At 37.8% G+C, this 14,483-nt stretch overlaps 1 protein-coding gene across 1 annotated transcript; it reads right to left on the bottom strand.

Annotated features, from left to right (window-relative positions):
- Window positions 1-680: 680 nt before the first annotated feature.
- On the bottom strand, window positions 681-3,283 carry LOC149115803 (uncharacterized). The gene has a single exon (XM_089285210.1). The coding sequence runs from the start codon at window positions 3,082-3,084 to the stop codon at window positions 2,182-2,184; it is 903 nt and encodes a 300-aa protein (XP_089141336.1). The 5' UTR covers window positions 3,085-3,283; the 3' UTR covers window positions 681-2,181.
- Between the last annotated feature and the right edge of the window lie 11,200 nt (window positions 3,284-14,483).

The following is a 14,483-nucleotide window of genomic DNA, read 5'->3' as shown; positions in this document are numbered from 1 at the left end:
CAGTGCGAGTATAGAGCTAGCTGGCCAAGCAATTTCCAGGGGTTTTGCTGTGTTTTTGTGGCTTGCGCCTAACCACATTCCTTCAGTTTTACTTTTATTTATTTCTAGGCCAGAACATTCTTGACAATTTTTTTTTGAATTTTTTTTTGGAATTTTTTTGAATTTTTTTAAAATAATAGTAGTGAGCAGCACTTCAGCAACAGATCTTGTCAACTTGCTTTATTTTCTCCGACCGGTTTCGTCTGATCATACAGACTTCATCAGGGAGTTTGAACAAGATACATAAAGGAACTTATTTTATACCTATTCTTTAGAGTACAAATCACGTTTCGACTAGGGTGTGAACAGCAAAAGATACCTACAGAATTGCGTGCAGGATATGACTAAAATCCTGCGAATGTGTAATGTTTAATTTTGGGGCTCACGGATTTAACGTTAAATCCGTGAGCCCCAAAATTAAACATTACATTGTTTTAGGATCGTTGATCTCCTTATCGTCGTTTGTTTTAAGCTTTGAAATGTGAGATTTACAATGTTGTCTTTTATCCATATTCAGAAAATATTTAGTGTTTTTTTCGCCATTTTCATGCCAACGTGTCCTGCTTCTTATTATAGCACCTTTTGTTCTGTATTCAGCTATCGCATTATATTCTGCTCTGAGACGGTAAAATTGTGATATGTTTTCTTTTGTTCTGTCAGTCTTAAGCTGGTTCATCAAATGATCAATTTGTTGTTGGAGGTGCTTTTCGGTATTGCGGCGTTCCCTGTTTTTTCGTTTTGTATATTGAGCATAGAAACCTCTCACCTCCATTTTAATCATGTCCCAGTATAGGCCTTTGTCATCCAAATAATCGTGTTTCGTTTTGAACTCCGGTATCTTACTCGATAGATCCTGTACAAACCTTTCATCGCTTAAAAGAGAGTTATTTATCTTCCAAAAACCTGGACCTCGTTGAACATACTCTTTTGATTGCAGTTGAAGAGGTATTGCAGAATGATCTGATATTGTTGAGATGACGATTCCGGAATCTGTCGCAAGCGCTGACAATTCTTTTGAAACCAGCCAATAATCTAGCCTGCATTGCACTTTCAACGAGTTATTGCGCCATGTGTATTGTGATGTTCTGGGGTGTTGTGATCTTCACACATCCTGGAGGTCAAAATTCGTGCACAAGTTTTTGATTTTGCTAATTACTGTCTTTTTTCTCTCAGTTGAAGTTCCGCCAATTTTATCCAAAGGTGCTAGAGCGCAATTGAAATCGCCTCCTAGAACAATTTGCATATCAGCGTGCCTCCTGAGACTGTCACTGAGCTTTGAGAAGAATGTAATTTGACTGTTATTGTCATTTGGGCTGTAAATGTTACAAAACAAGAATGTAGACTCAAATATGGAAGCTTCTAGTAGTAAATATCTCCCGTTTTTGTCAGCTTCAGAGCTCCCTATGCGTACATCCAGTTTGGGGTTAAAGAGAATAGCAACACTTTTTGAATGATTTGTTCCGTGACTGTAAATGATGTTCCCTCCCCATTCAGATTTCCATATCGCTTCAACAGTTTGTGTTGAGTAAGTTTCTTGTAGGAATATTACGTCAAATTTATAATTATGAAGCCACCTAAACAACTGTCATCTTTTTCGTGCTTGGTTTAAACCTCTGGCATTAAGTGAGCAAAAAGATGCTTTAAACGGGGTTGTCATATTCAAGTCTTAATAAATTGGTATGAATAAAACTGGAGAATTTTTGCGGTGATGACAAAGCCACCGGTGTAACTAGCATTAGAATTTGGGTATATAAATTATTATAAAATCTTCTGTAGTTGGCTGTAAGACGGAATCTTTTAAACGTAATTGGGTACTCGTTCTTGATATGTAAACGAAAATCGACACTGAAAAATAAAACGAACCTAAACACAAATAAATGAAAAGGTGCCAGCATAAATTTATCAAATTTGTACAGTTAAAGCCGCGAAAATTTAGGAAATTCTAGGGCAAAGCAATCAACGACGGCAAAGTTAGAATCTGGCACTTTTGACTACTTTACTAACAATTAGCAAAGGAGGCAAGGGAGTCTCAAGTATGCATATGACCTAAATGTAAACAACTCCCTTGAAAATGTGACAGCTTACCTTGCAAGATGGATTCCCGAAGCTGTCTTGTGATTCAAATAAGATCAGATAGCGATTTTACGCAGACAAAACTTTTGCATAGAAAGGAAACTTCTCAGTTTCAGGTCCACGGTAAATTTGATCATCAATTACAAGTCTGTCCACGTTGAACGAGGCTGAAACCTTTTTCCTCTTGGCCTTTCTTAGCACTGGTAGTAGCGCCTTCCTCATTTCATCTATTTCCTTGGGATAGTCATCTGCGACGCCGATCTTTAACTCAGGGTCGATATTCTTCGCGTGCTTAAATATACGGCCCCTATCTTTGTAAAAACTCAGCTTGGCTATAATAGGTCTTGGTCTATTCGTTGGTGTCCTTGCTGAACGTTTAGTTGGCATGCGGTGTACTCTTTCGAATTTTAAATTCGCCACGTCTTCCTTCGGCATTTTGAGCTCGTTGACAAGAAGAAGTTTTACGATCCTCTCTGTTTCGTACGGGTTACTTTCAGTTTCTGCTTCTCGCACTCCAAAGAATTTAATGTTACTTCGCCTTGACTGAGCTTCAATTTTAATGTTGCGTATGGTCTGCATCTGGAGATCTTGCTGGACATATTGCAACATGTCTCTGGAGTTATTTAGTTCGGCTCTCGTTTCATTCTGGTTGTTTCGCAAATCGTTTACTTCGTCTGTCGCCCATTGTAATGATTTCTTTAGCTCTGTATTTTCTTCCTTTAGCTTCGCTAACTGGGTCTTAAGGTCTTCAATTAGAGGACAAAGAGTCAAGAGCTTGTCAAGCTTCTGATTAATTTCTTCAAAGCGAACAGCGCTTGTCTGGTCGTCGTCTTGGTCAACTTGGTCGCCATGTTGACCGCAAATCATGTCAGAATCGTTAGTTTCTTCGTCCGTTTTGGAGCTGCTTCCTCTTTGACGTTTCCTACTTCTTCCTCTTTTGGGCTCATTAGGTTTTTCACTATCTTCAGGCATTTCAATGATTAGCTTCGGGAACGTGGTCACTTGTTACTCCGCCATTTCGAGGAGCAACGAAAAACACGTCCGACCACTAGCCAGGCTAGATATAACTACGACAAAACAAGCAAACAAGCAAACTCTGAGAAATTACAGTCAGTATCAGACCAATATTCAAAATAAAGTTGGCCTGATGTTGTATTTTTGTGCTTGTTTGTTTGCAAACGCGGATAGAGAGGACTATGTTTTGCCGTTTAATTGACATGAGGCAATAGTTTAAAAGGATCGTTTTTGTGTAACTGCGGTCTTCATACGTGAGAAAACTTCAATGAGAAGTTAAAACGCAGGAAGCCGGAAATGCTAAGGAACACTACTCATAGCAAACAGACTTCCTGTGCAGATAAAACGTAAGATAATCAATTCTGGCCATGAGGTGTTTGCGGTTGGCGGCTCCGACTAAAGACATATTGATATGAATTACGACAGTTCAACTGATACCGAAATTGTTTAGCGTCGACCGTTTATTGTGGGAATTCAAAAGAGTTTTTAAAAACTTTATTAGTACTAATAAATATTTTTTTTGCCAAAAACTTTACAAGGTTATTTATATATAATTTCAATAAAATTTAAATTTATATTGCTATATACTAATAAATTGCAAATTTTGCAAACAAGTAATTCACTTTTCGCTCTTTAAATATATTAGTATATTGTATTTATTATACTGATAAACAGAATTAATTGTGAAAAAGAAATCGTCTTTTTCGCCAGTTCAATTTACTAGTATAACTAAATTAATACAACTGTAAACGGCCGGGAAATCGGGGCAAAAAGAAATCGACTTTTTCGCCAGTTCAATTTACTAGTATAATTAAATTAATACAACTGTATCTTTCAACTTTAAAAAAAAGTACTTCGCTGAAGAACTTAACCTTTTGCTGTAATGAAAACAGCTTATAACTGTCACACATGATAAGAGCACAAATTAGGTCTGGTTTGTGAAAAAACAACCAGAAGAGTCTAGAGGACGTCATTTAACCACAGGATTTTCAGCTGAAAACCATTCACAATGGAAAACAGGTTATTTTTGTGATAAAACAGAAGGTTTACAGTAGTGATAATGAATTCAAGTTACAATTTATTTGCAGTTTTTAGTTTTTCGTAAAGTTTTACAAATGTGGTATTTTAAATTTTCTCTCAACGGAATAGTGATTGTGATTAAACAATAGATAATGGTTTTGGCAGTGGTAAATCAATAGGAAGGTCCATTAAAAACAGGTATAAGGTTAAAACAACAAATTAATTTCCGGTGGGGTAATTAGTGTTGCCAAATGTCTGTTATTTCAAGATAAGGTGTTCATTTCAGAGAGAATGTGAAAATATTGTTTGTTGTTTTCAAGTTTGCGTATGTTGTTGATGTACTTTAAACAACACCTTTCACTTTATCCGGAGAGAAGCAAGTTTATTCATTTCTTTGCAGCTTCTATGATCAGCAGAAAGAGTTTATTCGCCATCCTTGGTTTCGGGGAACTACAGGAACTTATCCTTTGCCGCTGTCTTTTGCAGTTTGTAGGATCCGCGGAGTGTCTTTAATTTCAGCGTTTAAAAGAAGATTTTTATTGTCGGTTGTGCTTTATGCAATATCGGATAAATTTGCGCTCACCGGGAAACTGATAATACGAACACATCATCTATACATACAACTTTAGATCTACAAGCAAGTTGCACACGCGATAGGTCAAGGGTCAACAATAAATTTACGTATTGGTGAGCGCTGTTTAGCCCGGACTTTTTGGTGTCTTAAGGTGAATTCAATTGAATGAGCACTGTCAGAGCAGTGTATGAGCACTGAAATATCTGAACTTATCTGTGAAACATGAAATAAACTGTATTGGTGAAAGTCTGGATCCGCCACTGGATTTCTCTTGGGGACATCTATCACAATATTCTTTTACATTGTTTTATTTCATAAAAATTTGTAAGTCTCTTTGCCGGTCATTTCGAAAAGTAAACAAAAGGGAAAAAGGTGAATTGCATTATTAAGTTCAAAGAGGAACAATTGAGCAAAGGGAACAAGTAAGCTTGGACCGTCAAAACCCAACTATACAAAGCTACTTACAATACAGCTACTTCCCACACAGGTTGTATCTTACTTTTACTTTTAATTAAGCTTAACCATCAGCCTGTCTGTTTATGTTCCAATATTCATGGAAGAATTTTAGAAATAGCACGTACACGTCATCGCTTCTGCATACATTGCATGCCGTTTATTTTTCGTAAGACATGAACACGCTCGAGGTTGGCTCATGGTTCGTACGCGAGTAGGTTCAATATTATTTTCACAGTATCACCAAACACAAATCCAGATCTGGTCTGAGTTGTTCAAAAATTAAAGGTGATATTGTTTGTTTACCATTTACCTAAATTATTATACATTGTAGTCGACATCTGTCTTCTCATAGGCTAAAAGCCTACAGTTAATTCTGGGAAACAGCTCAACCTACAGATTATTCACTAATCTGCTATCCGTAGGTTGCGCGCGCAACGCATGATTTCCAAGAGCGATGTCAAGTTCACGGACAGCGAAGTAAGGACATGGCTTGCCGAAAATAAACTGTGTTCGGTGCGATAATACGTTTGTCCTTATTTTCTTTAAAACAATGTAGTGTTATGTTAGTGTTATCAGCATCAGTCTTCGGCGTCAGCTGATAACACTTACCTCGACCTTGATTATTCCGGATATATCACAAAAACCTCATCTAATAATTGCTGGTTTTCAGTGTCACGCAGTTCAAAATAGATCAAAATAAAAATCAAAACCGGTCAAAAGACCAAGTCCAGAATCTGGGAAATGAAAGAAGGTAAATATGAAAAGACTCTCGCAAAAATTCTTTTCACAATAATTTTTCTTATGCGAGATGTGCAGAGAAATTTTTTACCCAAATTTATAGAGATTTGTAAGGAGACGCCTTGCTGGTGCCCATCCGTATGGGCACCAACATGGCGGCCGGAGACCAACAGACACATCTGTCACTGAGTTTTGCTACAAAAACGTGAATTTATCCCTCTAGAAACTCTAAAACATTAAAATAATACCGTAAGACATGAACTGTTCAGATAGCCAAGTTCCCCGAAATAAGTCACTTTTTTAACCATCATGACAGCTCTCTAGTCCGTCATGTAAATGCCGTGTCACGCAAAAGCTTAGAAATTCAAGCGTAATGTATCACAAAACCAAGAACCCATTAGGAGCAAAAATTTGTATGAATATAAGTTTTCAGCTGCTCTTATACATCATTTAAGTAAAATCTCAGGGAGATCAATAGTTTTGTAGTTCGAATTTTGGTGAAGTCATGTGAAAACCAGCTATTGTTTAAAATCAGGAAATTTCGGATGAAGTGTAAGTGAAGATTAATTTTGTGAAAACAGGATTTCTTTAAAGGTTGGCCAAAATTCCTAAAACGGAATTTCTGAATGGAAAATGTGCGTTCCATTCGCTAGCATTTACTAGTTCCAGGCCTTTTGGTTTGGATCGCCTTTATTCCTATCTTCCGAGAAAAAGTCATGGAAATGGAACGAGCACATCCCAGTGGAAATTTCCTTTCGGGATTTAACGCATCTCGTTTGTAAGGGCCAATTTCCAATTCCCTTGGTTTCAATAGGCAAGATTCACTCTAGTTCACTGACTTGAATTCGATTAACACTCCAATAAGACGCTCCTGTTTGCTTGTACATAATTCCATCAATCGTCCGCGTCTTTATCCGTCTTATCCGTCTTATCCGTCTTATCCGTCTTATCCGTCTTATCTGTCTTATCCGTCTTATCCGTCTTATCCGTCTTATCCGTCTTATCCGTCTTATCCGTCTTATCCGTCTCATCCGTCTCATCCGTCTTATCCGTCTTACTTCGAGTGAATCGCATACACAACTACAACGTTTGCCAACGTTTGTCATTACATGCACACTCGAAAAGATCACGTGACTTAAACGCGGGAGCTAAACCGCGGGAAAGATACATGAACAATACAGGGAACCCAACAACACCGTTTACTACAACTATCGAGCGACCGGTTTTTCCGAGTAAATGGTAAACAACCATTGTCTCTAGATCTCTTCCCACTGCAAATGAGTTATCTAATGGATAACATTGCGAGCAAGCGCTGAGCATTTCGACCACAAACACGGCACTACGAACAAACAGTTTGACCTGCAGCAATTTCTTGCCCCTTCTCGCAGCTTGCGGTAAGATTCATAAGCTCTAGCGGCCTCTTGTGGTTAGAATTTCTTCTTGTTGTGTTTCGAAAGTTCTTGCGGGTAGACCGCAAAAACGCGACATGTTTCGCGACATGTTTCGTTCTTGCGACGGCTTGGGTGTTCTTGCGGCGCAAGAACCTCTTGCGTCACTTCTCGCGCGTGCATTACTTTAGGGCGGTACTCTAGTTTAAATTTCAGGTATAAAGGGATAAAAATATAAACCTTTCAGTTCGATGGTTTTTTTTTTTTAATTGTCGCTCAAATCCCTGGCTCTTACAAGGGAACAAGTTTCACAGAAAAGATGTGGTCACGAGTACACTTTATTGGGGAGTGTTTTGTATGAGGGCGTCACTAAACAAGACGAAGAAGAATCCGTTTAGTAAATACAGTATTTCGCTTACGTTTCTGGCTTCTCTGTTTGATCAATCCAGTGCAAGTACTTCTTCCTTGCTACAGTTTTCTATGTATTGCATCCTGCATGTGTAGCCGACTCCCTAATTGGACACAATAGAATTAGCTCAGAATCACGTACTCACTCGGTTTCCTGCTCAGGAACTTTCGGAAGGGGCAAAAAGGTGAATTGTTTGGCTGTTACATATATAATATGCATATAACAAGAGATTTTTGTCATGTGAGCAGTATAAATAAGATGCCTCTAGAAGAGAAAGTTAACTCACAGCGATTGATCTGGACAAGCAAGGTGAAAAGATAGACGACTGAATGGAGTACAGGGGGATTCTTCTGGTAAGTGAAATTGCGAGTTATTAAGTTAACAATATAAGATATATATCGCAAAGTTTTCTTCATTAAAGTCATTTATTGCATGAGTACAAACTGGAACTGAGAGGTTATGTGTATTTTTACTATCATAGTTAACAAAGGGAACGACTCTGCACATCTTTTGTTTTATGTTCATAGACTTTGCGCGAGACAAAACTTTTGTCGATTAATCCACTCGAATACCAGCTCTTTATTTGGAGAACTGATATTTCTAAATAATTTGTCATGACAAATTCAATTCACCCTTGGGCGGAACGCACTGAGTGTTTTTATAGTAATTTTTCTGTGAGAGCATGAAAACTGCAAAGAGAAATATTTTGCATCACTTTCAAATTAGAGTTAATTACGCAGTAAATTCGGTTGTTCCAGAATATCGATCGAGCCTACTTTTTTATACTATATAATTCTTTGATGTAACCTACCTATCTGGAAGGAAGTTCCCAGAGGCTTTTCGCTAGATAAAGACATTTTTTGTTTATCAACTGTGGGACTGATTGCGGCCACTGTTGGCCACTCTTTTTTCTGAGATGTCTAGATCGATGCAGTTGGTGTCTCAATGCCAAACCTGCCTTATGTTATCATCTGTTACCTAAAAATTACAAGCACTCATGACCACGCATGAAAAGAAGAGGAACTTCTTTTCAAATTAACTTACTGCTAAGCCTAATTGAAAATGCTGCTTATACAACCGCGATTTGCGCAAAAAAAAGAGAACTCGTAAAACGTAAAACGTTCCCTTGAATACTTAACGTATGTGGAATAATTGCAAACTTCAGTCCCGACACAAATATCGAACGAGAAAATTATGACAGAGCACCTTTGTGAAGGTAAAAGGGTCAATCCAAAATGAAAATCTAACAAAGGAAGTTGTAGGAGGGCATGCAGCTCCAATAAAAACGTCATAAACGGGTGAAAGAAAGAAACCTCTGAATTTATTCAGTGCTAAGTTGAAAAGAAGCTGACTATTGGTTTTAAGAGTGATTTTCTGAGAGTGTAGAGAATCGGAGGACAGTCACGAAAAATCGATTTTTCTTTTATTTCGCCAAAACATACCTTTGGGTGAACTTATTCGAAATTTGCATACAATGGCGGTTTTCGCGGCTTAAAATGTTCACAATGTCACGCTTCTTTACCAAAACAGCGGGGGCGTAAAAACAATCCTATGAAAACAAAACTTGGCTCAAATATTATTCCATTCTTATACTTTAAAATCGTGTAATAAGTTTCTTGAAGTTTTGTTTGTAGCTTTTTAACGAAGGGTATTGTACAGCCGCCATTTGAGTCTCTAATGGCAAGGAACAAAAGGCCAACTTTGACTAGTATAAATGGCCCCTGCTATATGTTATTTGGTCAAAATATCTACATGTTAAGAAACCTTAGTTATTGTTTTTTTCACCCGAAAAGCTACAGCTCTGGGAATTAAAATGTTCCCCGTCAGTAAAATAAAATGTTATGACATGTAAGCGAGTTCAATTTTATGCAAATCACAAGGTTATTCTTTGGAAGTCAACGGTTCAAAATAGGAAACAACGACACACCGTTACTTGCCTTCTTTCTGCTGCTTTAGAGGCGATTTTAACTTCCCAGTGTCATTGTGAGCTGTTCTGTAAAATATTTCCAGTAAAACAGCGAGCATAAACGGCCATAAAATTCGACAAGGTCGACAATGTTTTATATTTTGAGATGAGACACTGAGTGGCACACACAGTCCTGGCTGTTTTTATCGTCTTGCTCAGTCGAGAGTCCTTTAAAAATATGATAGAATAAACGCTTCAAACCGTAGTAAATTACTTTCTCATAACCATGACTCATGAGTAAATAAATCAGTCCCCGTATGAGGATGGATTTAACGTTAAATCCGTGAGCCCCGATTACATTACATTGCACATTTTCCAGCGCAGGATTTTAGTCGTATCCTGCACGTATTTGTTGTGGGTGTTTTGTTGCTCACACCCTACAGTAGGAACGTACTTTGTACTACCAATATTTAGTATCACACAAGTTCCATCTCTGTATCTTGTAGTTTAATCCTGACGAAGTCTCACTAGCAGACGAAACCAGTCGATTAATAAACTCAGTTGTACAAGATCATTAGTTGCGGCTGCGTGCTGCCCACAAGTATTTTTACCCAGGCAGTGAGGCCTGGGTTTAAATTTCGGCTTCGTTTTTTTCCTTTTTTTGTTTTCCACGTTCAGTCACAAATCGCCGTCTGGTCTCTAAAGCGCATGCGTCACCTGTGCATGCGTACAGCACATGGAATTGACAGAAGTTGTCGTCGTGAAAAGTTAGCACGGATTCCATGATTTCTAGGGCGATGAAATCACATACAAACGAACACATCGTTCGAGGTAGACCAACACTAACGGACGTTAAGTGTTTTCGGAACGGGTCGGTCTGCAAGCCTTCCGAGAGATCAATTTACAAGCGGACATTTTGAGTGAATTTACCAAGAATCATGTTATACTAAAGGAACCATCAACCGGGGCTAGCAACTCTTCAACTTGATAAAATGCATCTTCAGAAGCGTCATCGTATTTTTAGACGTGATCGTGAACCAAGCAGAATCCCAGCACGAACTCAAGAACAGTCTCTAAATAGACTTCTTCAAAAACATGATATTCGAGTTGTCAGCAAGCCAGTCAAGACATTACAACAGGAGTTTCCTTCTCCTAAATCTCGACCTCCGATTGAACTTCAACCAAATGTGGTTGATAAAATATCTTGTGCCGACTGCCGATGGAGTTATGTAGGCGAGACTGGCAGATGCTTTGAGACGAGAAAAAAAAGAACACATGAGGAATGCCATGTCTTACGCAAGAGGTTCCAACATCGCCAAACACGCTTGGTCTTCAAATCACTCTATTGACTTTAAAAATTCTCAAGTGATTGACGAGGGTTCTTCACGTATTCGCAAGACGTTAGAATTATGGCACACCGCTTCCATAGATCATGCAGATAACAATTCTAAGCCGCTCCCCAATCAATACTCTATTCTTATAAAAAAGAACAATTAGTTTATTAACACTTATATTTTTCCATTTTAATACATTCTTTTTATAGTTCCACCTATTTTTGTATATATTTGTAGTTGTTATCTTTTCCATTTTTTATCCATCGAAGGCTGTAGTCTGACAGCCGAAAGCTCTGAAAGTTTTAACTTTATATAGCCAGTGAACGTTTTTTATAAATTTTTAATGTGTTTTGTCCTGGCTACGGTTCTTCTATTTTTAAGAGCAGAAAGGTTAGAGAATTTGTTTACTAATATATCTGTTCGAGTACACCTAAATAAAACGCTCTGAGAAACTTCGTAAAGTATAATAAAGATAAAATCTCGAACTAAACGATATTCTCTCGTTATTTTCTTGTAACAGAGTTATGTGTCTTTACAAGAGTGAAACTCATGTAGCGAATTATTGTACATTAAAGCTGAAAGAAACTATTGTATGTTGACCCCAGCAAAACAATTCTTGCCTTGCACTGTCACGCAATCCCGGGTGGCGCAATAAAAAATTTATTCGAAAACCATTTAGTTGATAAAATCAAGAAATTGTGTTGTTATAGGAGATTAATAAAGGTGACACTCCGCTAATTTTTAAGTCTGTACGTTTTCCCAAGGTCAAATATTCGTCGAAATATTTTGCACAAATTTACAGAGACCAGTATGGAGCCGCCATGTTGGTGTACTCACTGTACTTCCGCAGTACGTCAATATTGCAGCCGGAAAATAGCGCAAACATCTGGAACTTACTTTGGCTATCTAGGCGACTGATTATCTGCACTGAACAAACAAGCATTTACATAAGCACTTTTCCTAACACTTTAACTTCTGAATGGGCTAAGAATCACGAGATACGTATATGATTTCGACAAACGCGTTTGTAGGTGTATGTCACGTACCGCCATAACTATGAAATTCAAAATGTCTCGCTTGCTTGAGAAACGCAAATAACAACGACAAAGGCTAAGGAAAATAGACTGAAACGCAAATAACAACGACAAAGGCTAAGGAAAATAGACTGAAACGTTTATAGGCTGATATAAAGACCTTGACTCATTTCACACCCTTAAGACCTGCAAACGAGTAATAAGCTATTAATCGATTCCAAGAAATGCAATCAATAGCAGAATAACTTAAGCTAAGCACTTCAATTCGATTGAATTTCGTACAACTTCAAAAGCAGAACATTTAGCTCAATTGCAAGATAGCTAGTGCTTCTCAGTATAACGACTGCCTGGGTACATGCAGCAAAGCATCTAGTTATTTTAAAATTTATTTTAAATTTTTTTAATATTTTAGAATTATACACGGATTGGGTTCGATTGGGTTCGATTGAGTTCGATTTCCGAACTTTGAGTTCGATTTCCGAACTTTCGATTGACTATGCCGGGAGTTATATCTCTTGATATATTTGTTTCATCAAGCTGAAATTCTTCCTAATGAGTATAAAACCCTTACCTTAAAGATATTATTTTGATCTTGTGACGTGTCACGTTCTTACAACGGCAAATCGGAGAACTGGTGGTGAATTTTAATTGTAATGATTAACAAATGAGCGTTTTCGATGTAAATTTAATTTATTTACCTTGCTACGTTTAGAGTGATCTTCCTTGATTTCGTTTTTAGAAGAAATAAATGATCAAAAGTGGATTTTACTGAGTAAAAATGACTTTTGACCCAATAAATTTTTTCTGCTAAAAGAGGGACGATCATCCCAAACGTTAGACTGAGGAAGGAAACGATTGACCCGCATCTGAAACAGGTTTTTGTTAAATCATATTACTAGAAACCACCCCCAATCAAAGAAGCATGACCTTGCGCCTTTTATCAGAGTTAAACGTGGAAAGGAAACATTGCTTTACGTTAAATTCCTCAATACTGACCGCCAGACGTATGTTGCCAGAAGGTACAATCAATACATGCTGCAGAGGAATATAACCGATCCAAGATCTTATAATGATCTCAAGTATGACTGCACACTGTTTGTTTAGTAGCACTCTCTCGTGGGAACACTTCCTGGGTGCGAGAAACTTCAGTTGCATCCATCAGAGCTATCATCAGGATGTCAGACCTTCGGTCGTGCGATTAAAATTCAACTCTTATGAAAAACAAGCGACTTTGGCGATTTGCCGACAAAAGTAGCGATACAGGAACTGCTGGCTAAACAACCGGAGATTTCGGTTTCCTTGAACATTCCACAACAATAAAACATCAATCAACCTCTTACCTTAGAACTTAAATCGCTATTTGGAACTTGAAGTTGTACTTCAACCAGAATTAATAAGTATATAGCGTTGTAATCCGTTTAAAAAAAAGGAAAGAAAAGTGACCGGCAATATGAGCAATCGGAAATGGAAATAAATAAACTGTAAGCTGTTCTAAACTGTTAACTGTTGGGTTTGTACCAGTTACGTCCCGTAAGCGAGACATAGAAACAACCAGCTGGTTTAAAGCTACAAAGGAAAAGAAGACTCACGAAGATGGCTATGTTTAAAGTTCTGCTTATAATTTATTGTTACCTCTGTAATACCGGATCATCTTTAAGATGGTTGAAGTAAAGTGCTGCTCAGTGATTTGTGACTGGAACTCTTTTACAGTTACGTGATCGTAACTGAACGATGGCCGATTCCTACATACATGTGAATATTAAATATCCTCCAAACTGTGGAGAAAAATATGAAGACATGATTGATCATCGCAGTTATATACACAGCTTAAGCAACTGTGAAATTTAAGCCTGAAAAAAATTTAGGCTTGAACATGATAGAACTCACGACTTCTGCGATACCGCAACTGAGCTATAGCTGGTTTTCACATGACGTCACCAAAATTCGAACTACAAAACTATTGATCTTCCTGAGATTTTACTTAAATGATGTAAAGAGCAGCTTAAAACTAATATTCATACAAATTTTCGCTCCGAATGGGTTCTTGGTTTTGTGATACATTACGCTTCAATTTCTAAGCTTTTGCGTGACGCGGCATTTACATGACGGCCTTGAGAGCTGTCATGATGGTTAAAAAAGTGACTTATTTCGGGGAACTTGGCTATCTGAACAGGTCGTGTCTTAGAAAAAGTATTATTTTAATGTTTTAGAGTTCCTTGAGGGAAAAATTCACGCTTTTGTAGCAAAACTCAGTGACAGATGTTTCTGCTGGTTTCCAGCCGCCATGTTGGTGCCCATACGGATGTGCACCAGCATGGCGTCTCCATACAAATCTCTATAAATTTGGGTAAAAAATTCTCGGCATATCTCGCATAAGAAGAATTGCTGTGACCAGAATTTTGGCGAGAGTCTTTGCATATTTACCTTCTTTCATTTCCCAGATTCTGGACTTTATCTATTGACCGCTTTTGATTTTTATTTTGATCTATTTTGAATTC

The sequence above is a fragment of the Orbicella faveolata genome, unplaced genomic scaffold (genome assembly GCF_042242905.1).
Source record: "Orbicella faveolata isolate gen_17 unplaced genomic scaffold, um_ofav_v1 contig_13, whole genome shotgun sequence".
Classification (NCBI taxonomy): domain Eukaryota; kingdom Metazoa; phylum Cnidaria; class Anthozoa; order Scleractinia; family Merulinidae; genus Orbicella; species Orbicella faveolata.
The sequence above is the reverse complement of the archived record's forward strand: the minus strand, read 5'-3'. Positions and strand labels throughout refer to the sequence as shown.

Coding starts and splice junctions, on each gene's coding strand:
- LOC149115803 (XM_089285210.1), bottom strand. CDS start 3,084: ATGCCTGAAGATAGTGAAAAACCTAATGAGCCCAAAAGAGGAAGAAGT.